Consider the following 27439-nt stretch of genomic DNA (forward strand, 5'->3'; position numbering starts at 1 on the left):
TAAAGGTCAGTGAGGGCAGTATTGACATGCTATATTCTGAGCACATGGAGCCGCAGCAGGAGCGAGGCCTGGGGTGTTGCATTTCCTCCAGCGTCCTGATGACCTGCCTCAGCACACTGTCACCCTGACTCCACCTCTGTCAATATGCTGAAACCACTCCTTTTAGCAAGCAGCAGCAAACCTAAAGAGATGAACGCCTCTTTCTCTGCAGTCAAAGCTGAAAAAGCAGGAGCTCGGGGCTTACAGCCTCATTTTGTTCTTTAGTTTTTCAGAGCAGATGTTCACCAGTTATTTCATAGAGCATCCATTAACTCCTGTCCTTTGTTGATGGGCGATGCCAAACTGGGCTTATAATGTGCCATTCACACCCTCTTTTTTGTTGTTTCTAGCAGTTAGTCACAGTGACAACTTCAAGACCAGCCCTGGTTAGCAACATGCTTTAATTGCTCTAAGTTCAGTGAGTTAAGACATGCCTAAATTACAAAACCTCTTTGTGTGTTCAAGAAAACCTCATGACGTGTCCATTGGGCAAATCATTGGCTGGTTTTAAGCATATTTTGCGCTTTTCGGCAGAGGTGAAGGGTGGTTTCGACAGCGTTGAGAACAGATTTGTTTTGTGACTCATAACCAAGAGAAAGTAAAAGATGCACAGGCATGCTTTTCATGTCAGAAACTGTTCTGTTTAGGCATATGCTGGTATCACATGACCATGAGCTGATGGTGATATCGAAGACAGGCTTCCTCTTCTTACAGCCACGTAACACTGCCGCCACGTGTCCAAAAGAGTGATAGGAAGCACGCGGCTTCGCTCGCTCGCGCTCTTTCGCCATCTTTCCTTCCACCAGTGCGATTGACCTTGCACCAGCTTGCAAGACCTTGGAGTCTGGGGGAGTGCTGCTGAGGATGCTGGAAGAGAACGCAAGCCAGACAGTCACATTGAGGGCACAACGGCAGAGGAAAGGATGAAGCTGGGGAGGGAAGAGGCGCACCAAAATGGAGGAGGATCCACTGGTTAAAGCAGTATAAATTCTGTGGTTAGAGCAGAGAAGTAGATCATATTAAACGGTCATGAAATGGATGCCTTGGAGAGAAAGAGCACTGACAGTTAAAGTGGAATTAGATAGAAGGAGTGGCATACTGACAAGAAAGACCATAGACATGAAGAAAATCAATAGGGGAAGGACAGCCATGTCCAGACATGATGGATCATAATGAGCGCTCATTATCACTCTGGCACTGTCTTACAGCAGACTACATCGTCTGTCTCTCTTTCTCAGATATGTACTGTAATAGAAACCATAGAAACAGATAAGGCAGCCAGACAGAACGCAGGGGGCGTCAGCTTTTCATGCTTCAAGTCATCACATTCTCTCATTTGACTGAATACGGCCCCTGGCGCCTTCAGTAAAAAAAAAAATTAAAATAGATGCCTCTGTTCATTAGTTCACGTCCAGCTGCGACTTCAGTTCAGTGTGATGAGTTCAGAGGTAATCCTCCCTCACCTGAACGTAACTTATTACAAAGTTTATTTTGAGAGTAAAAGTGTGTTGCCATCAGCTACATCAGGCTGAGATGGAGCAATAAATTCATGTAACATCAACGTTATATGATATGAAGTCCTGGGGCATACAGGGTTACACAGAAATATTAGACTTGGCTGACTTGACATTTTCAAATGCTTGGGAATAAAAACATGCCCTTAGTAATGTAAACAAAAGAATGGCACTGCGTATGTTGGATCAGTTTCATTACAAAACATTCAGTCCAGTCACTCTTGGCCAAAATGTTTTTTGGCATTAAAATAACGAAAAATAAAGAAAGATTACTCATGAAGAAATAGCAGTGTTTAATAAATTGTTAGTATTTGTCATTTGAGCAGTCAGGTAATATATTTTTTCTGTTTGTGTTGTATCGGAAAATTCATTTATCAAAGTCTCCTCTCTAAAGTGCATGATATGGAAGATAATCTGCTGTGTTGGTGAGTGTGGGGGGGGTGGGTGTGTTGAGTGTTATGATTATGCTAGCGCTCCAAAGGTCGTTTTGTAGCAGTAATGCTACTTCTGCTATTGCAGGGGTCATCCAAGGTGAGCCTGAGCAGTTTCCTCCTTCACTCTCTCTTTTCTCTGTAACATACAGTATATCCATGTTGCTGGGTCATCATGACCCGGGCTGCACTGCTGCAGCGCTCTGATATGGCGCGTTGCAGTGTTGCAGTGCTGTAAAGTTAGCAGCGGTTCGTAGCATTGCTGAACGTGCACACGCAGTTCTGGGAAAAGCGATTTCTCTACACAGGGTGTGGTGAGCTACCCTGCCTGTGCGATAAGAGCAGAACGGGCCCCCGGGAGCCCAGTCATTCAAATTCCCCGAGCAAACCCCCGTACAATGGATTCTCCGAAAATAGAAATCAACTGGCAACGCAACACAATTCTGATAAGAAATAACACTTTGCAACCCTCTGATCTCTTTTGTTTGTCATGAAAGGGGAATTTGGTTTATGAGTTGAATAATAAACATGATGTTATCGCGAGTTCACATCTGTGTGAGATGATAATGGTACTTTTTATTTAGAAATCCGTCAGTTCAGAAGAGAATATTATCTGTGACATTTATCATCTGTTCACAAAAAATCAGGTAGCCATAGAAATAGTGAGCAGAGTTCAGTCTGCCTCTCTCTCTCTCTCTCTCTCTCTCTCTCTCTCTCTAGCAGCAGGCAGGTCAGCCTCCTCGTTGCTCCTCCCCCCTGCTCTCACCTGGCGCTCAGCCCAGAATGTTGCTGCAACTCTGCTCGCTCTCATTGGTCCCCACTCTCACACCGCTTCGCAAGAAGGGAAATGACTAACCTCTTCTCCCTCATGCCCTGCCTCGACTTCCCCTCCGCTTTCACTCTCTTCCTCTCTTTCACCTCTAAACTCATTTGCAATGGCCGGCTCTGCTGTACTCGACTGTAAGTGATACACGGTTTGATCAGATTTTCCTGCGTCAACCAGAAGAGATGGAAAGTTGTGAATGGCTGCTTTGTGCATTTGTGTGTGTGTGTGTGTGTGTGTGTTTGTGTGTGTGTGTGTGTGGCGTGATGACCGTGTGTGCGCACCATGTGTGTTTAGAGCGCAGGGCGGGTGAAAGTTTTATTTGTTTTAGCTGACACCCCTGCATTTCTGACATTTTTACATATTCTTCATTCCCACAGCTGCATATCTAAGCAGAGCACTGCCTATGAAAGAGAAATGAAAGAGAAAAATAAACTTGAAAGTTTTCTTTGGATGTGTTTATCACTAATCTCTCTCTCTGTCTTTCCCTCTCTTCTATCTCTCTCTCCCCAGAGGAAGTGCCTTCCCTGATGTCTGCTGCAGCTTTGACCTGCTTCTACAGCTGAAGCTCCACCCTCCCCCGCCCCCCGCCTCGCTCGCTTGCTGCCACAGTAACACGAGTATAAGGACAGCGACCACACCCTCCTCGTGGCCCACGCTCCGACCTGCTCGTCCATCAACACCATCCACTCCTCGCGGCCTCAGCTCTCCTCAACAGACGCTGCCAACTGCTCTCTACCAGCTGACCAGCCTTACCACAGCAGCCCTACACACCACCAGGCCCACGCAGCATCTCACCCACCTTGCCTTCAACCTTCGCCTTCAACCCTCTAAGCCTCCACTTGGTCTACAGTGTCCTTAACCTTCCTGTAGTGGGCTACACCCAGACTATCACCTTTGTTGCCTGCTTCACTGCATCTAACCAGAGGGCTCTCGGTTCGGCCTGTTCATCTTTTGCCTTCTTGGCTTCTGAATGTTGTAGATGAGACCGCTTGGCAAGCAACAGTGAGAGAGAGAAGTTGAGCCAAGTGTGGTAACTTAACTGTTAGGCTAAGCCGTTTCCTGGATATAAAATCTGTGGAAAATTATCCAATAACATTCACAGCCAAACATCGTCCTGCAACATTTCACTTTGGAAAAGGAGCCCTCTCAATCAATAGGAACTTTATTTTGAATGTTTCATTTCAACTTTATGCACACATATCACAGACTTTAACAACAAATCAACATAAATAATAAGACCTTAAAGTTGTGGATTAAAACACTAGAGGTACTTTACTTGCGCCTGAACAGATTGCAGCTCGGAATACTTTTTGCCAAACTGTTGCCATGGCGTTGAACATGGCACACATGCGCGACACGAAGTGGCTGACACTTGAGGTATGCAGGGAGTTCCAGAGGGGCACGTGCTCACGGTCCGACCAGGAGTGCAAGTTTGCACATCCGGCCAAGAGCTGTCAGGTGGACAACGGACGGGTCATCGCATGCTTCGACTCACTCAAGGTAAGAAAGGAGAGGCGGCGAAACAGAAAGTCTGGAGGTCAGATCTCAGGTCACAGATAAGAGGCTGAGCAGCACATTTAGTCTGAGGGAATATATGTAGTTACAAACTACATCATGCTCGAGCGCACCATCTGGCCAAGACATGTGCTCTCTTTTTTGGTCCCACCTATTTCTGGTCAGGTGACTGCATCATGTGAACAAAAGCACAGAGAGGAGGAGGGCCAGGGAGTTTCAGCTTTTTAGATTCAGGAAGCAGAAGTCAGGCCATTTGTAACACTGCACTGTGGAATTTTCTAGAACAGGGCAGTGTTTGGGCTCGTGTTTACTGACCTTATTTCAAACAGGAGTCATTTTAGGAGTGAGGAGTCACATTTCCGACTGATTTCGCTGTGCACAAACATTGTTGCATGAATTTACCCCGTCAAAACAGTCCCTCTGGAGGTGATAAACGATGCTGTGTGCCAGCTTCTGAATGGGAAAACACATGAATAGGCTGTCACATGTACAGACTCATATGGATGCCCTGAGCACAACACGTTTCAACAGCTAGAGAGCAACAAGGCGATAGCGTCATCGTAGATCTCACTCAGTCAAACCACTTCCTGTGCAGAGGCCTTGGGGCAGTTAGAGGGGGTTTGTGTCTGTTTAAGCGTGTGTGGTTTAGAGTAAAGTTGGGGGCAGATTTGGGGCACTGTATGCAGTAATTTTCCATTTTTAGGCAGCAACAGGAAAGCAGAAAAGCAAACACCTCTTTTTTCTCTCTCTCATTCTCTCTCTGTCTTTCACAATCTGTCTTTTATCGGAGCAACATGATCTCTAGAGATGGGCGGACCTCAGCCCAAAGTTTCCAGCATTGACACACACCCGCATACGGTTGGCTGTGTGTGCTTTTTTTCTACCCCTGTTTGTGTTCTGCCCCTGCAGACATCGGTGACTCGTGGTCATTGGCAGTGTGTGATCAGGGCAGGGTTAGGATGAGGACAGCGTGTGTGAGTCGACTCACAGAACAGTGTTTATAACCAGATGTGGACAGAGGAACATTGTCAAGCCCAAGCTGAACTCTTCCCAAGTTTCCTCACGATTCGCTAATCCCTGTGTGTGTGTGTGTGTGTGTGTGTTGGCGCGCGCGCGTGTGCGTGTGAGTGATTGTCAAAACTCCAAGCTAAATTAAATCATCCTTGTTTATTACATCTTGAGTCATAATTTCATAGTTTTGGCCATCATTCCTAGAGATAAAGATTGGCACCATCAATCCCACTAATCTCCTGATGTCTTCCAGTTTAATTGAAATATCTTGGCACATGGCAACTTTGCTAAAAATATGTCAGATATGGCAAGAAACACAAACAGTCACACAAAAAAGCAGGTTTTAAATCTACAGGTTAACTAAACTGATTAGGAAGAGAAAACAAACAAGGAAAATGATTACCCAAACTGTCTGTTGTGATAATCCATCACAGTTAACGGATCCACTTCCTGGTTCAAGTTTGATGTATCATACTTACCATAGCACGGCTGTCTGCTGTGCTCATTTATCTCCTCATAAAGAGGTCTACAACTTTGTTGAAGCGATGTCGCCGTGTTCCAAGATCTCAGAAATTAATTGGATGGGTATTAATGCCAGATTGGGTGTTAATACACATTTACAGTATAGCCTAAAAACCAGCAGAAATGGTGACCAAGACTACAAAAACACAACCCAAGCTGTAAGAAACTGAAATCCCAGCAACAGCAATGTAACTAATAAAAATATATACATATAATAATGTGACATAATTAAGTTCTTTATATACTGTTGAATAGATATTTCTACAACAATGCATCGTATTCTATAAGATCATCATCTTTTTGTAGCGCCGCTGTCCTTTGAGAATCGCTTATCTCTAAAATGTCTTTTCATGAGTTTTCAGCTTTTTGACAATTCATTTCACAACTATTGAATTTAAGAAGTAGGTAAATTATCTGAACCCATAAAGTAAAACTTAATCGTTAAGTTTATCAGAAAAAATCATATTAAGAATCATCAAAGTTTGTAGATTTATGAGATTTTATTGGAAGTTAAGTAAAGTAAAAGTACCTCAAATGTATACAGTACTTGATTAACTGTACTTTGTTACATTCCACCACTGCCGACAGCACAGTGGAGCTTTTATCTACAGACGGAAGGATCTCGATACCTGAACAAATGTTTAAATTGTCATTTACGCTCAGGGAAAGGTCAGCCGCTGGAAAGGAGTAGCTGGCACATATATGGAGGCAGTTTAAAGGAACCAAGGGGCCTATTTTAGTCGTTTGGACTCATTTTCCACTAGGACCTGTGTATTAATGGAGATGGGTGATACTTTTTTTAACTCTTCGCCCCATTTTTTCCACTGGTAATGAAAAACAGAGCAGGTCTCTAAAAACCCACAGTGGAAACAGCAGGAGAAAGCTAAAGAGAGAGAGGGAGAGAGCAAAAGAGGATAGAGGAAATCAGAAGCGAAGGTTGTTGATTCGTTTGTCGCATTTATAATACACATATAGGTGCAGCCACATTCGCCACATTAAGGGTTTCCTCTTACGCCGACCTGCTGAAAAGTCACACGTCCTACTTCACTTTCACTCAGATTGAGCGGTTGAAATAGGGCAAATTCTCAGTTTAGTTGTGTTACATGAAGCCGCACCGCTCCCCAGCACTAGTCTTGCAACCCCTACACCCACACACACACGCACGCACGCACACACACGCACTCTTGGACACATGTGCACACACTTTCTGCCCATGAGAGAGGATCGGCCTTCTTCTTGAGAGGTGTATAATTAGAACAGGTCTCACATGATCACCAGTGCATAGCTGAGCAGGTCACACCCAAACCCAGTCATTTTCCCCAACAGCCACTCTCTCTCTCTCTCTCTGACCTCCTTTTTACATGGTGCACGCACACACACACACATGCACAAACAGACATAGGCTCACACACACGTACACAAAAAACATGTGTCCTGTGCCAGATCACGCATGTAGAGTCCATGCTGCGGGAATTAGAGCAAGGAATGTATTAGTACCAGAAATAGTAAAAAGATTAAATCGCAGTTTTTCATGAGAAGATGTTCATGGACAATATGCCCCGGAGCAAGACAATCAATCAGAACAGAAGTTTTCATCGAGGCCAAAGAATTAAAACCAAGTCATACTATGTGTGTGTGTGAACTTGTACTATACATGCATGCGTGGGTGTTCTCTGGCCTTAGACTTGGCCTTAACCTCAGAGCGCAGCCCTCTCTGTTGCCTGTGTATCTGCCTAGTGCAGCAAAGACAGCTCAGCTATGTGGAAGCAGGGTAAATATTTGGAGAAGGATAATGGCTGCCACAACTCCCTGATTTAAAGTCAGCATTGTAACTTTGGCTATTAATGATTAACTACTGGGCAGGCAGGTTAGCTTCTAAATCTGTATACACGATCCTTATTCGGGACTAAATATTTAGATCTGCTCTATAACTCGACGAGACAGGTGGAGAATTGTAGCAGCGTGTGCTGATGTTAGGTGCACGTTATCTGACAGAAAACGCAGTTTTAAAAACGTGTGTGATATGTAGAGGAAGTAACCTATTTTAACCTTCAGTCGTTAATGCTTCACTTAAGCATTCTTATCAGATTGGAGTATAACAGTCAGCTCAGGTTGCAGAAGCAAGTGAGCTAACGCCGGCTTTGTTATTAGTTTATACTAGAATGAGTCTGAAATAAAGTAGGTTACTCGCTACAGTAAATGAACTGTAAGGCCGCAGCTCCACCACACCCACACAGGGGTAATCTGCCAGCTTATTTTAAGTGCCGTACCATCCTACTTTCATTAGATGCAAGCCTATTCTAGTCCACTTCTCCTTCGCTCGTGTTCCCTTCCTCCTTACTTGTTTTCATTCTCCTCCCATCTTGGTAACTCCTTTGACTTGATTTCCCGCTTAGTCTGGTTTTTTGACTCATTTACTTCAGGCCACACCCATCGCTGGATGGTTCACATTACACCCTGGTAGCCCCCACTCCACGCACGCACGCACGCGCGCGCACACACACACACACACACACACACGCACACACACACACACACACATAAACCTATGTGGTGTGAGGTAAGGGCGACATCAGCCACGACCTTGTCTGAACCCAAGAGCGGCAGCAGGTCCTGGTTTACCCCCCGACACTGCTGGCCATGTCATAAAAAAAGGAGTGGTAACCGTCTACCATGAGAACAGTTTGAATATATACACACACACACACACACACACACACACACACTTGCACACAGCATAGACCTTGTACTTTGTCTACCTGCCAGCCTGACACACCCACTGTCATCATGTCTGAGTTCTGAGAAAAAGAGACTAAGTGCGCATGCATGTGTGTGTGTGTGTGTGTGTGTATTTGTGTGTGTGCGTGCGTGCGTGTGTTGTATCTGTATTAGTAGTGCTGTTGCAGCGGGTTTCTTTGTGTTACAACACTGTTGTGAGCCAAGATTACATTCCTGCAGAGCAGAGGGCGGGTAAATACCTCTTATTTATCTCTCTGTCTCTATCGCTCTGACTGCTGTCTGTGTCTCTATCTGTCTTTACTCTGATTTTGCTGACCATATTTTGACAGCATGTTTACATCCAGTGGTTAGATAGAACAGTCAGGTTAAACACACATGCACACACACACACACTGAGAGGTGCTCGACCAGACAGACATGTGGGGTAAATATTAGCTTCGTTGCTAGTCGACAGTGGGTTTTTTTATGATTTCAAACAAATTATCCAGCCAATCTCTGGGCAGTAAAGTCAACACGTCATGCTCTGCATGTCTCTGTGTCAGCATATGAATTCAGAAGGCTAATGTGTATTTAACAGTGCAGTCACACTGCACAGTAACTTAAAAGACACAGCACATGACCACGTGGAGGCAACAGTTTGTGGCTAGTGATGAACTAATAAAAAGCAGAGAAAAAAAGTACCATTAAGCGATGAAACATACTACAAAGAACTTTTAACTGGCTATGAAACAGTCTCGGTTTTATAAAAATGCCTCTAAAGCTGCTCTGTAGTCTGATGATGCTTCCTGCAAAAAGCTGTTTTTAATGATACAATACATAAGAATTTTAATTGAAAACATTCAAAAATGAACTAAAATAGAATTACAGTTTTGATGTCTATGTATTATATTGAACAGATATGTATTGAAGTTAGCATGCTAACCAGCTAGCCCCAGTCTGTCCCAGTCCAAAGCCACCACGCTAGCAGTGTTAGCCCCCAACACTCCCCCGGTGGTCCAAGCTCACATCTCAAAGCACTACCTCCACTGCTGTCTGAGCTAGCTAACTTACTACCAGCAGCTACATTTAGCAGCAATTAGGGGTTACTCTGGTTATATGCTGTCTCCTATTTGTTTTGAATATAAATTCGACAGGTGGCCAGTTCTTATATATTGTACCTTTTAAAAAAGAATAATGATAAAAATAGTGATAAAAATATATTTCTTTCACTCGCTTCCAGAAGAAATGCACAAGCCAGCCAGATAAAGATCCTCATGACAGGAGACGGTGGTGTTCATACTGCTTTTGTCCATCAGGGCTGCTAGTATCAACAAAAAAATGAAAGTTCCTTGTAGCTACTTTAATTCATCATAGTATAGTTTTATTTTGATCCTAATTTAAAAATATACTATGCAGGTTTTTTTTCTAAACTCAAAACAATGTATATACACCAAACAAATAATCCTTCCCACTCATCACTTATGAGCCACTAAAAGTACATGCCCTCTGCCTGCATTTTCTTAAAATTTTGATTCAAGAGGAAGAAAATTTGGCAAATTTGTCTTGCAAGCAGCAAATGACACATCCTGCATAGTGTGCCTTTAAAGCTTGTTTTTATTCACATGCTGTTACAGTGTGCCTCGTGGTTGCACAGTCTTTATCTAGTTTTTTGTTTTCTCAATGCTGCAAAACATATTAATCATGAGTGTGAATAAACCTGATCTGTCTTGTTAAACCGTCTACGTTATTTGACATGTCCAGCTCCTCCTTGGATGCTGTCTAAATACATCTGTGTCACATTCAGACACAATCCAAATACACTGTTTATCTGCTCGAAAGCCGCAGATGGGCGTGTGATCCTCACATTGCTTGCTTCACTGGCTCCTCGCCAAAGCCCAAAGAAAGCACTGAGAAGAAAAGGAAATGGGACACCTGTGCGCTGAGTTATAATGTCAGAATCTGACCAAGACAAATGTGTTTTCAGGATGAAGGTTTCAATACACCTGTGATCAGACAGATTTGTTTTCAGTCGTGTGCTAATCTCCAGACATAACGTACTGCAGTGATGCCATAATTCAGACTGTTTTCTGGATCCATATGGCTCTCTCTCCTCTGCAGTCGGCGCATGGTATCTCCATCCTAATTGGATTTTTAATGGGATATCTGTGGGCGCATCCACAATGAAAATTTCTCTCCTTTAAATTAACAAGGCTGGGATTCAGCCACCCATAGGATCCAGCTTTTACAAGAGGAGAGCTGTTAATAACCCAGCGCCATCCGACTGGCCGTGCTCAATCTTCTCTGTAGCTGATTAAACCCAAGCAGGTTTCACTAGATAAGAGTCACATGACTGGAGCTTTTAGTTTTAGTAAGTGGGATCTTTTACGTCTTCGTCTCCTGCTGTTGATGGTGTTTATTCATACGTCTTTCTCACTTTCATGCCAGAGAGAGATTTGTGTTTGGACCAGTTTAATCCAGGCCAATACACACACACACACACACACACACACACTCACACTCACACTTCCAGACGCACACACAGAGACATTCTTCGGTCTGCTCATACCATGGTGTGTGCATTCTTGTCAGATCAGCGCGGCTGTGCGTCTTCTCTGTGAGCTTATGTGACGGAAGATCAGCGACAACAGCCTGTCTTTTCTTCTCAGTGTCAGCCGTCCCTGTCCCTCCATCACACTGGGCCCCTTTATCACACCACTGATACAATGATTACTTCTCTCTCCTCTCTCTCTCATTCAGGCTCGCTCTGTCTTCAACATACAGACATACCATAAAACCTCAGATAGCCTGAGGGTTTGTTTGCTTCACCAGTTTACAAATATTGACAGATCGAAGCCAAGACTGCAGTGTTACAAAATCTCATACAATCATATATATTATAGGTACAGCTGTTGTCTTTTGGTTTGCTTAGTGGATTTATGTCCAGGAGTTTATAGGATCCAGGTATTTATTGGTTAAAATGTACTACTCATGGAAGAAAACTACATCCGAGCAAACAGTTACATTTATTCCATATCTGACACTATAAAATATAAAGCTATAGTGAGGAATCAGCCCTTATCGTGCCTTATCTTTTTTTTCATAAAAGCTTCATACAAACCAGTTTAGAATTGGCCCAGGTATCAACTTTATATGCTTGTGAGAGGAATTTCAAGCTAGAAACATATGCCTGATATTTTTCATTAAGATCCATGCATTATTCCCTGAGAAATGAACGTAGATTTGTGTAATACCTGCGGACAAGCCAACCAACCAACAAACAAACGGACACGGGTGAAAACATGACCTCCTTGGTGGAGGTAATTACTGAATGTGAATTCTTTTGATTGCAGAAACAATGTCGACCCAGATAGTATCAAAAATGGGGCTTGATTTCACCTAAATCTAAGGGATTATAACTTTGAAGCTACTTAAGGGGAAATAAATGGGGAAAATAGGTTTTAATCTGGCTTTTCCTAATTACTGTACCTCTATCCACTCTCTATTTCTCTCTTTTTCTTCTCAGCATTTTTCAAACTTCTTACTTGCACACAGTCACATATCCAGCTCTGCCATTATCCTCCCATTAGACAGGTGAGCGAGGAGCTTGAGGGCACAGCCACTCACTTAGACTCATCTCTCTCAACACCTTTTTGCGCTCTGTCCCTCCCTCTCGCCAGCTGTTAGGTCCATCAGTCACATTTGCCGTGCCTCTTATCTCTGTGTTTATGCCAAAAAGTGAAAGAGAAGCTGCACCTTGAAATGCCCGCTGGTGGTGGTTGCAGAGGCACGAGAATGTTAGGCAGCAAGGAAAAGCATAGTTAATGTCTGTCCATCTGTTTTTTCTCTCGCTCAGTTGGTTTCTCAGTCTATCTTGTTTGTGCATTCCTTGCCAGAATCACAGTGTCTGGGCCTCTCAAACCCATGACATCGGTCTTAATTACTTTCTCCCTTTCTCTGAGTCAGTGTCCCCGATTCCTCTCAATGATCTTGAGAGGACAGCGAAAAACCGTACCACGGAACATCCTGAACTTCGGCCGCAAAATCGCAAAACGTTTTTTGGTGTGACATTCAGCCAAAACTCTGAGAAGTGAAGCCAACCAGGATCATCAACATCCTCACACATGATGTCTCCAGTTTGGCTCATCAGTATCCATCATGTGTCCTTGTTTTTTGACCTGAATCAGTGGCACCACCTGAGGTCCAATTAGTATTAGCCCTGATTAGTTTTGTGTGACATGCACAGACTGCTTGAGTCTATGTTTACACTGCATACTCTACATTGTCTATGACTCATACTGGCAGCAGATACATATTATACTGCTGTATACCGTAAGGGACAAGACATAAGCATTACTGGCACTGCTTTCTTCAGCAATAATGATCACAATTTATGTACATTTTTTATTTGTCATGCTGGTTTAGTGCTTTTGCATTTTTTCTGGATTATTTACACTATTCACAATTTTAAAGTCTGGGTTTTTTGACTGGACTTTGTGCTGATTTGTTGGTTGAATAGCCGTCATTGTTTACCATAGCTACTCTCAGTTCAGTTATATAGGATTCAGACTATTTATTTATTGAACACTGCACATAGACACAGGTGTGCCACTGCAGAGCTGTTGCCACAGACAATCTGCTGTGCTGCAAAATACAGGGAGATTCATCTGGAGGATATAGGCTTAATCAGCAATGTGTGAACTCGTTTGGCAAAGGCGTGAATGTCAAAGACGTTCGTTTGTGTGTTAAAACCCCACAATCCGGCTTTAAGAAGCTCGCAGTACCTTTATAGAATGGAAAATAGTCAAATAGAATCCCGCTCGATGCCTTTTCCAGACCATTTATTGTAGGACATCAGCACCTGTACAGAATTTGTGAGACAAATTGAATCATTTTACTCTGCTGTCAATACTGAAATAACTCAAAGTATTCATGAGTGGCAAAATCACGTTTTAAACTGCAATAAGAGAGAGAGAAAGAGGCTGAAAGCATCCTGCTTGCGCTCGTGCCAAGTCCAAAGGAGATAATCGCACGCGGAAACAGGATTATGCCAGTTGACAGTGGGATTAGAGCAGTGGATAGGATTACAGTCTGTGAGATCAGATTAGCGTAATACATTCCAGATTAAATCTGTTAGTGCAAACTAAATTAATCATCTGCACTGGTGGTTGTTTCTTGGTGGAGATGTTTCCTGTGTGTTTCTACAATCCAGGTGTCACAAAACTGAGGAGGAATTGAGCCCTGTGCAGATAATGGCGGGTAGCAATGAGGGTTAGGAAGGGAGAATAGACAGACGGGATCAAAGAAAGGTGTATAAAAGGGAGAAGGTGACATATCTCTAAACTTCTTTTTTTCTGCTTTTGAAGTTTTAAGATGCAACACAAAGCTGACACTCTGAAGAGGTCGAAACAAAGATGTAGACTGCATTAAAGAGATGGAAAGACTTTGTTCAGGACTGTTATAGTAGGCCAACCCTTTTCTTATAGCATGCATCTACAATGACTTAGCGTATAAACATCTGTATGGTAGGGCATCATGAAAGTACATGCAGATGCTCTTTAATGAGTAGTGTCTGCTAAAAAGAGCTAAGGCAAGAGCTTCCAAGTGTAACCATTCATATCACATGTCACCTAATTACTCATCTCACAAGTTTTGAAATGGCTCATTAAGATAAACGGCAGGCGTTGATCCTCCCCCTGTGAGGCCCGCAGACACTGAGAAAAGAGCACACCTCAGTCATTTCACAAACAACAGTGTCGTTATTGACGCCTCGCTGCCTCGCCTGGACCTTGTGATTTCTGCGCAGTGACTCCTCTGTCTCTCTCCCACTTGGAAGCGTAGCTCGGAGATGATTAAATGAGCTTTCCCGGGCCGCCTCGCGTACTCACACAGCGAGTACTGGATGACTTTCATAAAGTGCTGCTGCTCAAATCAATACCTGCGTGATTGCTCTGTTATTACTGATAATGAAAAGTACGGGGCTAACCTTGTTAGGCCTTACAGGAGAAGGAGCAGCACCGCAGCGAACAGGGACTTTAGAGAGAAACTGGGGTAAATAAAGTCACATGAAGTCATGTTTGTGTGAAAAGAGATAGAAAGAGATAGCAGGAGAGTGGAGGAAGGGGGCATGTCAGGGAAAACAGAGAGGTCTAAGTTTGGATCCAGGGCTCCTGTGTACGTGACATCTGACCTGAGGCATTTCTGAGAACCAACACCCTCTCAAGTGTGAATAACTCATTGCTGTGTGTGTGTGTGTGTGTGTGTGTGTGTGTGTATCTTTTTGTGTCTATATAAATCGGCTGCGACCGCATCTGACGCATGTGTGTTTATGTTTGAACCAGTCTCAACCCAATTCAGAGGTGGAATAAGTACTCAGATCTTATGTTTGAGTAAAAGCAGCAACACCACAGCGTAGACATATCTGTTACAAGTAAAAGTCATTTGTTTAAGTTTTTACTTTAAAAGTATAACAGCAACATCATTTACATTGGTGATGTCTATTAACAGCATTTCTCAGATGACGAGCTTTTATTGTGAAGATGCCGACGATATTATCCCCATCTTGTTGCTGCTGTTTACAACCACGCAGATGTAAATTTAAAGAAATGCACTACAGAATTATTTCCTGCCTGTGTACATGTTAATTGTATATCATAAAAAATACATAATGTTGCTTTAAGCTAAATCTGCAAAGTAACTAGTAACTAAAGTTGTCAGATTAATGCAGTGAAGTAAAAAGTACAGTGTTCGAAGAGCAGAAAATGGAAATAATCAAGTAAAGTACAAATACCTCCAAAGTTTTCCTGAGTAAATGTACAACACTTTAACCACTGTTTAAAATATATACTAAAACTTGTTTAAAATCCTCACAGAAACTCATCTGCCTAACTCTCTGTGTGGTCTGTGTTGGAGCTCGACTTGCAGACTATAATCCCTTTCTCTGCGTCGTTGTTTGGTGAGGTTGGTAATGCGTCACCGGGGGCATATTGTAACTATTATCATAGATTAACACTCCCTCCCTCCTCCATATCTCCGTAAGCTCTGCTGGTCACATCGGCTCCCTGACCGCTAAGCTGTGCGGCGTGGATCACTGTGTACATTGAGTCCCAGCAGGGAGATATAAACATAATCACAAGGGGTGCCCGTGTGTGTTCATGGGCTGATATAGAAATGCAAGCGACCGTGTAGACCCACAACATCTTCTTCAGTCACTTCAAAAACTTTACTGTTAATTTAATGCTGGGTTAAGTGGCTAAAACAAAAAGAAAATCAATTGTGCTCTACTGTAAAAGGGTACTATTGATTGCGTTGCTGCTTTTTTGGTAGCACGATAAGACCACACTAGCACTTCTGAATATCCTCCATTTAGGATCTGCTACATTGCCAGTAATTTTGCATGCTGCTTCACTGACCGTCAGAAAAACTCATCATCTCATCATGTAAGAGGATCTGCACACAGTCAGCGTGTTGGCCGAGTTGATATGCTTTATATTTCGTGCCACATTCGAGTGCAAACAGTAGACAAAGAGAACAACCACTGGGCTCGGCCCTTTGAGTCTCCGCTGCCGTCCGGCAAAACAAAGCTTCATTCACAGTGTGTGTGAGGAGAAAGGGCTTTCATCTCTGTGTGTGTTTAGACAGAAGTCACTGGAACGCGGGGCAGAGAACAGCGTAGCGTCACACCAGAAGCCATAACATCACACCACAACTCCGCAGCATCAAAGATAAGAGGGGAAGTAGGTTTGGATTTTTACTGCATTATGACATGCAGGATATATTCACAGGTGATGCTGCAAGTCAGTGATACAAAACAGACATACAGTAGCTGTGGTTTTCCAAGTTTTTAGTTCCTCAAAATTTAACCCTAACCCTAAGCCCCGAGGAAATTTGGATTGCTGGCTTGTTGAAATAATCCCTCAAAGGATCCTAAGATAAAAAGAAAGAGACATGTAACAGGATAGGGAAGTATATTGACATGCTGACATACAAATGTTTCCCTTTTGTTTAATTTTTTTGTAGCGCTGCAAAGATAAGTCAATCAAGAGAAAACTATTTTTGCTAATCGATTAAACGTTTAATTAATTTTTCATGCAAACATGAAGTAAACAATTAATTGTGAATATTATCACCAGATTAACCAGAAAATAATCGTTAGTTGCAGCCATTCATTTTTGTGTTTTTTACACATACTACGACACAGTTTCACCTCTCCAGGCCTCCATAAATAATTCAAATAAAACAATCGGAGATGGAAGGACCAGTTTTTGGCTGGGCTGATCACAACTTGTTGACATTTATGGTAGCTCAAGGCAAGTTTATTTGCATAGTACCTCTCAACACTCATCAAAAAGGCAATTTGAAGTGATTTGCATAATACATAACAGACATTAAGACAAGATATAAAAGCAACACAAGGCAATATAAACAGAGAAGTTCAAATAGGACTCGAGTGTTCTAGAGAGTTGTTCCGTGCGGTGCATAAAAGCTGAACGCTGCAACACCATGTTTTGTTTTGGCCCTGTGGACAGTAAACAGACCCGTCCCAGACGACCTGAGAGGTTCGGCGGTTCATAACGTGGCAGCGGATCAGAGATGTATTTCGGCCGTAAACCATCGTGTTTGTTCAACAGACAGTTTTGAGGCATTGCAGTCAAAAAGTTTAGGGTGCAGCAGTTTATAAGATATACCTTTTACTCTAACGCTTAAGTAAAAGCTGAATTTTCTTCACCTCTCCACCGTTTCACTCTCCTCTCTCTCTCACACACACGTGCATATTAACACATCTTGCCACATGCTTCGTCGTTTCTCCTCAGAAGGATGAGATGCGGCCCCACCCAGCATTCTTTATAAATTGGTTCACTGTTTGTTTAAGTCCTTCACAGTCACAAAAGCAGGGTGTGTGTCTGCGGGTGAGAGACGGAGAGTTGGAGTGATCAGGGTGGGACGTGTTATTGCAACCTATCATCAATCAGAGTGTACGGTAGCCAATGGGATTATTGTTCCCTGTTTGGCCCGGAGAGTGGCAAGACTGATCTCACCAGGAAAAACACAGAGTCCCCCTTCTAATACAAAACCGCACTGAAGTTAGAAGAAGGCACAGGAAGTTCATGTTGTGCTGCAGGAGCATGTTGAGAAAAACAAGGCTCACTTTGCTGGATGTGTAACAGCATCCCCCCAGAAAATTAGAGCCCTATTAGACATGTTGGAGATCTGTTGGTATCAGCATATATGTTCCCAATGAACATATGAAATTTATTTTTACAGATCACAGTGCATAAAAAGATGCTTAGGGTATTTTCTTTTTTCCTTTTCTATTTTTTATCATATTTTGGCGATACTTAATACGAAATGAGATCTGAGTTAGTCTGCTATTTACTTAATTATCCAGGAATAAAGTGTATTGTAGATAAGCAGTTATTATTTTGTTCTTCAGACATTTTGTTCAACTTGTTCACATTAGTAGTCACATTTATTCAACAAAAATATGCTTGTAATAGCCTAAAGCTGCAGCTCTGGAACAGTTCAAGAAAAACTGATCATCTGAAGTGGAAAAACAAAACATTCCTGAAATGAATAATAATGATAATAATAATGTGGATGAATCATTCTGAAGCTGCTCACTTCCTAATTTCTGGCATATGCGCAGAGCAGTGACACATCAGTTGACTCACTAATCCCGTTTTCGTCAGATTTTTCTTTTTGTGCCATGAAAAATGCAATTTGAAGCCTTCTATGAGTCTCCATAGCACATGCTTTTTTTCTTTTATTTTAAATTTGCATAATTACCTTTGAATTATTTCAGTTTGATGAGATAATGTAATTCTCTGCTCCAGCTCTGAATCCCTTAATGGAGACAAAGGAGTCGTTCAGCGATAAGACATGTTAAAGATGATATCTGCAGTGAGAATCAGCTCTTTCATGATGTATTAGCAGTACAGACACATACAAAAAAAAAAGGCCAGAACACAGAAAAGAAGAGGGGTGGTGACTGAATGCCCTCTCCTCTTGGAATAGTTGTTGCTTCAGGGCCGGCTGTATCTGTCGTCTTTGCTTTGCTGAGTTCCTGTATCTGCCAGCAGTGGGGAAGCTTCCAGGAATCGCTGTGTTGTTAGAGCAGGAGTGTCTGGCTGCTCTGTTGCTGTGGACACCGTCTCTAGCTGCTCCTCAAGGCCGCTGATGTCACAATAACAGCCACAAACATGATGTGAGAGGGGCGAAGTCTTCCTCCTCCTCCCCCGTCCCTCTCTCCCTGTATCTTCATTTCTCTCCACACACTAATCACTTCTTCTGCAAGTTCTAAAATTTCCCTGACGCAGCGCAGCTTTCGCCATACAGCCACCGTGACTCTCTCTCTCTCTCTCTCTTCCACTGTGCTGCCTGACGTTTCCTCTCCGGGGACCTGATCTTTTATTCAAAATGGCTGCCGATGCGGGTTGACGGCTATTTTTTTCCTTCACATGATTCGGCAGAATGGCGAATGTATTCAGCTAAAGTCAAAGCCACATTCTCAAACGTTACTCTTTCACCTTCACACGCACCTGCCTAAGCACTGCTGAAGTCGTAAAAATCCGAGGGGTCGACAGACAGGGTCATACGGGGTGAACGCAACACGATCCTCCGTTGCCTTTGCGACCCCCCTCCGCACACACCCTCGACCTCACGTAACACAAATACACGCTATCTCTCCACACGCTCTCACCCTGCCCAGGCCGCATGCCATTGTCACTCTCTGGATGAGTGCTGTTAGAACCTGCTTTCAGCTCCTCTCGTCTCACACACACACTCGTCCACTTTCCCCACACACACCTCTCAGTGTTGTCAGTGTCAGAAATCTTCTGAATGCCAGCTCAGCTTGTGTGTGCACACTTCAACTCAGCATGGAAAGTTATGTGTCTATTGAAGTAGTCTATGCAGTAGAGAGTCAAACAAAAATAATCTCTCTCAAACTTCTCTTATGGCCCACTACAAATGTTTGCCCTTTGCCTGTATTTTATAAATATTTTGCTGTGTTTTGGATGTTTCTGGTTGTATCCATGTTGCATCGCTGTCGCCATCTTCCTCCTCTGCTCTCGGCCTGTTATGGATGTATGAAGAGCTGGAGGTCTGTGTGTCTGTTTGTCCGAGGGCAAGCTGAGCTTGACACACATACAGGCAGAGCAGAGAGGCACACAGCGGACATGATCGAGCGTGCGCTTTGGCTGCATTCAGATAAAATCTGCAGGGTTTTGCCAAGGTTCGGGCACGTTTATTTGTGCCTTAGAAAGTAACCGTCAGAAAATACATTTTTATACATTTTATTTTTTTCACTAAACTCCCTTTTAAATGGGATTACAGTTACTTAATGACAAAATTTTACTCCATATTACACCAAAACTGTGTCATATTCCTCACGTGCTTCTTTATTTGATTCTTTTACGGTTTACTGCACACTGCGAGTTGTTTTCATATCCTGGTGTGTCATTTTTATGGCTGTACATCTATGTGTTTGTGTTTGCTTTTGTGATTATGGACATTTTCATCGACAGTATTTTAGCACAAAATCTTTGAAAACATAAAAATCTCAACTTGCGTCTTGGGACAAGGATTTAAAGGAAGCCTAACCCATAAGATATCCTCTTATTTAATTTCTTGCGTCAGTTAGCCCTTCTCTCAAGATTTTATAAAGACGCTGACCACTGACAAACCATGTGCTAAACCAATAGATGAAACATGGCTTAATCCTGCTCCATTCATTCTATAATCACCTACCTTGTGCAACAAAATCTGAAATGATTTTTAAAAGGCCGTCCAAATAGAACTTGAGAGCGCAACTTTAGACAAGTGGACAAAACAAAATATCTTAGAGATCCCCCTCTTGCCATTTAGGTGTCCTCATTTTGTGCCCCTTATCTCCCCCCTTTTCCTTCGCACCTGTCTGGTGCTCCAGTGTCGTTGAAAGTGAAGGAGATGGGAAAGGGGACTGAAGTCATGTCGGGGTATATGAGATGAATCCCAGCGGGGATAGCTCTGTCAGCGAGGGAAAGCACAAGCTGCAACCATCGGCTCAGCTGTGCCAAAGGGCTGAAAGTAAATACACGTCCTTCCTAAACTGTGGACGTGTTTGCGTGTGCGTGACGCGTATCTGCCACCTGTTATGCGAACATGACCCCGACGTGCGCGCTTTAATGTGTATGCATTCTTGCTGGCAAGTGTGTGCATGTGTGAGTGTGTCAAACTCCTTCTAGACTCCTCCAGACTGAATGTATAATTGGATACTCAGAGCAGGCAGCAAAAAAAGGGTTCCCTGTCTTAGATAATGACACAAAGACTTTGATGTGTGACCTCCGGATGACTGCTGATACAATATATAGGGATCATATGAGTGGACAGTATTTTTAGCATTAGTCGGACATGTAGCTAAGCGGGACCTCATGACCCCCTTGGGCTAACACACACACACACACACACACATAGACATGGACACCCTGCTGAGACTGATAAAAATAGCAAGTTGTTAACAATTAGTGTTCGACTCAGCTCAGACCTAATGTCAATTTCAGTATTTACACCAGTGATTCACAACCAGCTACATGGAAATATTGTAGGTAGAATTTATGACTTGCTAATGTCGTGGCTAATGATTAAATGCTAACGTCAGCGTGCTAACACGCTCACAATGACAATGATAACATGCTGATGTTTAGCAAGTATTTTTACCATGTTAACTGTCTATGTTTAGCATGCTTATATTCTAATGTTAGCTAATTAGCTCTAAACAGAGAGTGTGTACAGCTCATGGGAATTCGTTTAGCAGGTATTTGGTCATAAATTAAAGTATTGGACAAATATAATTTTGGTGAGATGATGATACCAGATGAAAAACCAGAGGATCAACAAAGTTACACTTCATACTGAAGTAGGGTGACCATATTTTTAAACCCCTAAATCGAGCCCTTACCACATTTTCATGCACACACACTTGTATGCGCATATACATGCACCATAGAGATGGGGTACTGGGTAAGCCTCCTGGAGCTCTTTAGAAAAATCATACTCTCTCTTCTGCATGACAGCTAACTGTTAGCATACTGACAGGTTCTGTCAGAAAGAGCTGCAAGCTTCATAGCCTCGACGCTTGCCTATGACTCACAGGCTAGAAACAGCCTTGACAACTCCAAAATGTTTGATTGAAACACATATAAACAAATCGGGATCCCCACTCATCACCCAGTGTCCCGTTTTCAACGCTGTACTGAAGGAATGTCTGTACCAAATTTTGTTTAGAAATTTCATTCAAAACCGCAAATCTCATGGTGGCGCCAGAGGAAAAATCATGATATAACCAAAGTCAGTAGGATTCAGCGTCTGAGAACCATGGATGCTTGCACAAAATGTTGTGCCAATCTGTGTTATAGCCGTCGAGTGATTTCAGTGTTGTAAAGACACTCTATTTCCAATGTGGATGCAGCCTAACCTACCGTATATGCATCATTCTGACTCTCCATTTTGTCACCTCTTCGTACCTCCTTCAGGGTCGTTGTTCCAGGGAGAACTGCAAGTATCTGCACCCTCCTCCCCACCTAAAGACCCAGCTTGAGATCAATGGCAGGAACAACCTGATCCAGCAGAAGAACATGGCCATGCTGGCCCAGCAGATGCAGCTCGCCAATGCCATGATTCCTGGCACGCAGCTACCACCTATGGTGAGAGGACACACACGTATGAACATACCACAGCTACTGCACACGGTGAGACCGCATACATGTCAAAGCTCGAACATTTACATACAGCTCCTTCACTCTCTGTGTGGCTCTTTTCAGTCTTTCCGTCAGTCCCTCTCTTTTCCCGTACAAAAGGTTCACAGTTTGTGGTTTATGTTTCGTCCACAGTCATTTTACCCCTCTGCTTTCTTTTTGCTCTCGTCCAGCCCATGTTCTCGGTGTCGCCAGGCCTGGCCACCAATGCCAGCGCAGCAGCAGCAGCAGCCGCGGCCTTTAATCCCTACCTGAGCCCTGTGTCACCAGGCCTGATGCCCCAAGAGATCATGCCCAGCACCCCTGTCCTCATGGCTTCCAGCCCCAACGTCAGCCAAGTCCCCAACGCTGCTGCTGCTGCAGCCCAGAAACTGCTGAGAACGGACAGACTTGAGGTAATACACTTGCTCCAATGAATAGAAACAGAAACAGTCTCAACATTTGTTTTGGGGGCATTGATGCATCATCCAGAGTTCCAGGAAAAACTCTACTCTAATAAACTCTACTTCATGATGTGTCTCTTTCTTAGTGGGAGTGGAGTCACCCAGGGTGATAATGAGCCTGTAAGCAAAACAAGCATTGTTAACAAGTGGTTTAACAAGCATATGAATTACGGCACCCTTTATTGAACTTGTTTCCGAAGCTGCATTGTAATATTAATAGCAGGTACCATTATGCAAAGTAGAAGCTAAATAAAAGAAAATTTAGAAAAACATCAAAGGTTCATAAATTGAAATATATGATCAGTTTGTGATGTTAAGTGGTTTCCAAGAGTTGTTTTTGTAAGTAAGAGTCGTTTCCTTTTCAATAAACCCACTCTCACTCGCTTGCTCGCTTAATCTGCCTCGTATAATTCCAGCACACGTTGTGCTTTCGTACAGTACGCTTCACAAACAGCATTAGACAAGCAGCACGGATGAGCCTGAACTTGTTGAATATTTATTTAGGTGGAAAGAGCACTAACAATTTCAATAGCAACGCTGATAGTATTGCAACAGCAAAGAAACACATTCTCGCTTGTCAAGAATAACTTTCGTCACGGTAGCTTTGCATTCTGGTCTATCGAGGCTTCTGCCAGATGAGATATCGCATCTTCCTCCTCTACCATGTCTGGTGGTTTGAAGAAGAACGAGGCCTTTGCTCTCTGTTTCTGAGAGACTTCCACCGAAATTAAACTCGAAATATCTGAAATACCTCAATATCACTTTAACTCACCGCATCTTTTAATGTTTATGAATTAAAAAAACACATAATAGACTCAAAAATGCAAGGCACGTCCTTAAAAAAGCTGTTTAGTAGAGTATTAATGTTGCAGAGTGAGTTTCCTCTTTGAGAGTGAGTCAGGGACATTTAAAAAAGTGAAGTCAAAATGCAACTGCTATCTTTATCGTCTTTATCTGAGTTCAACCACACACTGCTGATACACTGCTGATACACACAAACAGGGTAGACAGCAGATGAGTGTGTTCATGATACCTCAAATGTAAAAGAAGGTGCTGCCCTCTGGTGTCTCACATATAGACTTTTGAAAATACCTGAGACTCACAACGCAGCTCTTTATAAAGAGACTCTTTATCATAAGATTAAAGGTTTATTGTATTAAAGTGTCAAAGCTTCTGCATAACCTGGACCTTCCTCAGTTCAATGTGTTTTCAGGAACTGTGTGTCTAACATTTCTAGTAAAACAGGAAGTGTGAGAAGGAAGGCTGAGAAAATGTTTTACACAGCAAGAAACATGATCTGACAGAGCATTTTAATCTATTTATCAGACTGCAGATCTCATGCATTTTTAAGTTTAATGGATGTTTGTAACTATACACCCTCTTTAAAGACGAAGTAAAGGCTTGATGAGTCATACTTGATCTATCCTTTCTGTACATTCCTCTTTCCTGCATATTCTTCCTATATTCTTCTTCCAACTGTTCTTACGCTGTGTTACATTTCTTCGTCCTCTCGTGTTTTACTCCAGGTGTGTCGGGAATATCAGAGAGGCAACTGTTCTCGGGGGGAGAACGACTGCCGCTTCGCCCACCCCGCAGACAGCACCATGATCGACACCAACGACAACACCGTCACCGTGTGCATGGACTACATCAAGGGCCGGTGCTCCCGGGAAAAGTGCAAGTACTTCCACCCGCCGGCCCACCTGCAGGCCAAAATCAAGGCTGCCCAGCACCAGGTGAACCAGGCCACAGCCGCCGCGGCCATGGTGAGCAATCCGTAACGAGCGCGGTCACACTCATTCACACCTACACGGCAGGCTAAAGGAGCAATTTTTGGGGAAGCTATCATGCAGTAGGAAATACAGTATGTTGTTTGAAAGTGTCTCAGCATCCTGGTTGGTGTTCTGTAGCTTCTTTCAGTTCTGCTTTTGCCAGGTCACATTTTTAAAGGTCTGCAAGTTTGATTGGGTGAAATCTGCTCTGAACCGGATGATATGAAGAAGGATCGGACAATGGTGCACTATTCTGTGCACTCAGCTGTTTTTCTTCCTAATACAAAATATAACAAAATGATTGTCTTGTTCCTTTTTCATCTCAACCAAGAACAAAAAGCAGACAGTCAGTTCCTCTCTCTCTCCCTCTCTCTCTCTGTCTCTCTCTCTCTCTGATGGCCTGGTCTTATTTATGACACCATTGTTCCTGTGCTTCCTATCTATTACTTCCCTTCCTCTTGACATTATTATTTAAAAAAAAAAAAAGGAAAAAAATCATTGTGCTTTCAGTCCCGTCTCCCAGAAACAGCTCCTGTGAATATGATAGTTCAGCCACACTTGTCTTGTGTTTTCTACATGCTCTTATTGACATACAGCGAGGGCTGTGGGGTGAATCACTGTAATGTGACACTGACTACGATGTGCACAGTGAATTGTGCTCCCATATCATTTTCTGTCCAATACGATTACCGAGACTTCAAAGTAATGATTGAGTAATATATTCTCATCGCTATTTTCATCCATCTCTGTTCGACGATAACTAATGTAGATTGGTAGTTATCATTGATTATTGATGATCATTTAACTGTGTAGCAGTAGAGCTAGTGTCCATACTGTGCATGCCTTAGTCCTGTTATCCCCTTGTATATTGCATTCCAATGATTTGTTTTTTTATTTGTTTTTGTTTTTTCTCACCTATACCCAAACTGCACTGCTGCCCCCATGATGCACCTCTGCTTGCTGGTTTATGTTAATGCGCTTGAACCCCATTGGCCCATTGCCATCATGTGCTCGCTGCCTGCTAATTAAGACTCAGTCGGCTGTCAAATCACTGAAGCGACCCCTCGACGCAACCTTTGACCTGGTACTATGACCTTTCACCTTTTAGCTTGGCATGTGGCTTTGTTGTAGAGCAGTGTTTTAACCAAAAGATACCTAGCTATTTTTGTTGTCGTTGTCTCAGTGCAATGTCTGTTTTTTTCCTCCTGTTGATCTGTCATTATTGCCTGTGATAAAATGATTGTGGCTTGCATCCAACACCAAACAACTCATGTAGAAATCACCTCCGACACGAATTCAAAAGTGGAATTTGTGATAAAGGAGCCACAATCAATTCATCACCTATAAGCCTATTTAACAAAAGTCAGTGAGGTCTAGGGAAGTAGAGCTTCTATAACGGTGGCATGGCTTTCAGTCTTACGTCCAAAGTCAGTGTTCAGTGTCGTAAAGCAGCTTAATCAAATGTTTGCATGTGTGTCTGTGTTACTAGTGCATGTCAGATGGATAAGGGTGGGGCTAAGAGGAACAGTCAGGAGTGATCCCGCCATAACAGATGATTACAGTTCAAATGATAGTTCACTCCATCATCAGATCTTGTCACGGATATTCAGACCTCAGGGGTGGCCTCATGCCAAGACAAAATCCCCCTACATAGCGTGTTTTATGGTGAAAATGTTGTGTTATCTGATTCATGTCGCTTGGCCTGAGACCACTCCTGACATTTGTCTGAGAGTGAACCATCACTTAAACATGGCTTACACAGTTTATCATGGAGCTAGCAGTGCAGCCTCCCTTTCTCTGTGCTTCCTACCTGTTCCACCTCTTGTTAGCAGCCTTATTGTTTTAATAGTTAATGCTTGCTTATGTTGCCTTCAGTTAGCCATAGGACTACAGAGTTAATAATCCAAGTGAGCTTCCTGATAAAACAATGTATATATGAATGCTTGTTAGCCAGTAGCTCCAGTAGGCACCATGCTCCTGCTTGTGTAGTACTTGTGTCAGACTGCTGCTTGCTTGCTACTGATGATATGATGATATTGTTGTTGTACACACAAGGATGTTGTGATGCTGTTCATATGATGTCCTCTAACGTATGTATCTTTTTTTGTTTTCTTTCCCGTTTTTTCCAACACACCCTCTCTCTCTCTTCACCACGCACCTCTCTCTCTCTTTCTGTCTCTCTTTTTTTTATTTTATTTTCTGTCTGACTGATCTCCCTCACGTCTGGCTGGGCAGGGCATCGCCCCTAATGTCATGGCTCCCCTGCCCAAGCGGGCAGCCCTGGAGAAGGCCAACGGGGCCTCTGCCATGTTTAACACCGGCATGCTCCAGTACCAACAGGCCCTGGCCAGCATGCAGTTTCAGCAGCAGGCTGCTTTCCTCCCATCAGGTATGGCTCCAAAAGCAACCACCACTAGTGCTCTGAGCACCCAGAGGAGGCCTGGATCAGTGTAACCCGGCTCCTGCTTGGCTGGTGGTAGATTGCAGAACAGAGCAGTTTGGTTGTGGACTATTTATGAACAGTACTTATAGAGATGTTCAAACATAAAAGATCTCATTAAATTCATTCTGGGCCAGTGAGGTTCAAACTTTTGTGTCTCAGTGCAAAAAACAGCTACAAATGCTTCAACAAATTTGTGCTTTGTATGGCATTGCATGGCCACTAGGTGTTAAGAATGGGTTAGATTGCTACTAATTGCCTAAATGTAATTGAAAATAGCTACCAGCATGGATGTTTGTCAGAGAAAGGACAGATCTTGTTTACTAGATTCAAATGTCCTTGGTGTGATCAATCGTATTTTGATGACATACCATTGCTGGGGCTTTGGCTTGGGCTGGGATGATCGGGGCTGGATGGGTTGGTTAAAGGTACCTCACGCCTCGGTTTGGTATCAAACAGCAGGCTGAAGAGTCTGGCT

At 43.1% G+C, this 27439-nt stretch overlaps 1 protein-coding gene across 22 annotated transcripts in view; it reads left to right on the plus strand.

The window, feature by feature from the left end:
* The window catches only part of mbnl1 (muscleblind-like splicing regulator 1), a 43432-nt gene that overhangs the window by 9058 nt on the left and 6935 nt on the right, over positions 1-27439 (plus strand). For 6 of the 22 annotated variants that reach the window (XM_073490738.1, XM_073490735.1, XM_073490741.1 and 3 more), the window contains 6 exons: positions 3321-4310; positions 22085-22300; positions 22480-22701; positions 24276-24515; positions 25552-25605; positions 26757-26910. In XM_073490738.1, coding sequence (XP_073346839.1) covers positions 4137-4310; positions 22085-22300; positions 22480-22701; positions 24276-24515; positions 25552-25605; positions 26757-26910 — 1060 coding nt within the window. In that variant the 5' untranslated portion in view covers positions 3321-4136. Of the gene's footprint in view, positions 1-2861; positions 2945-3320; positions 4311-22084; positions 22301-22479; positions 22702-24275; positions 24516-25551; positions 25606-26756; positions 26911-27439 lie in introns of those variants that run through there. The other 16 variants (XM_073490753.1, XM_073490750.1, XM_073490751.1 and 13 more) reach the window with 7 other exon arrangements.

This window comes from Pagrus major, chromosome 21 (assembly GCF_040436345.1).
Source record: "Pagrus major chromosome 21, Pma_NU_1.0".
Classification (NCBI taxonomy): domain Eukaryota; kingdom Metazoa; phylum Chordata; class Actinopteri; order Spariformes; family Sparidae; genus Pagrus; species Pagrus major.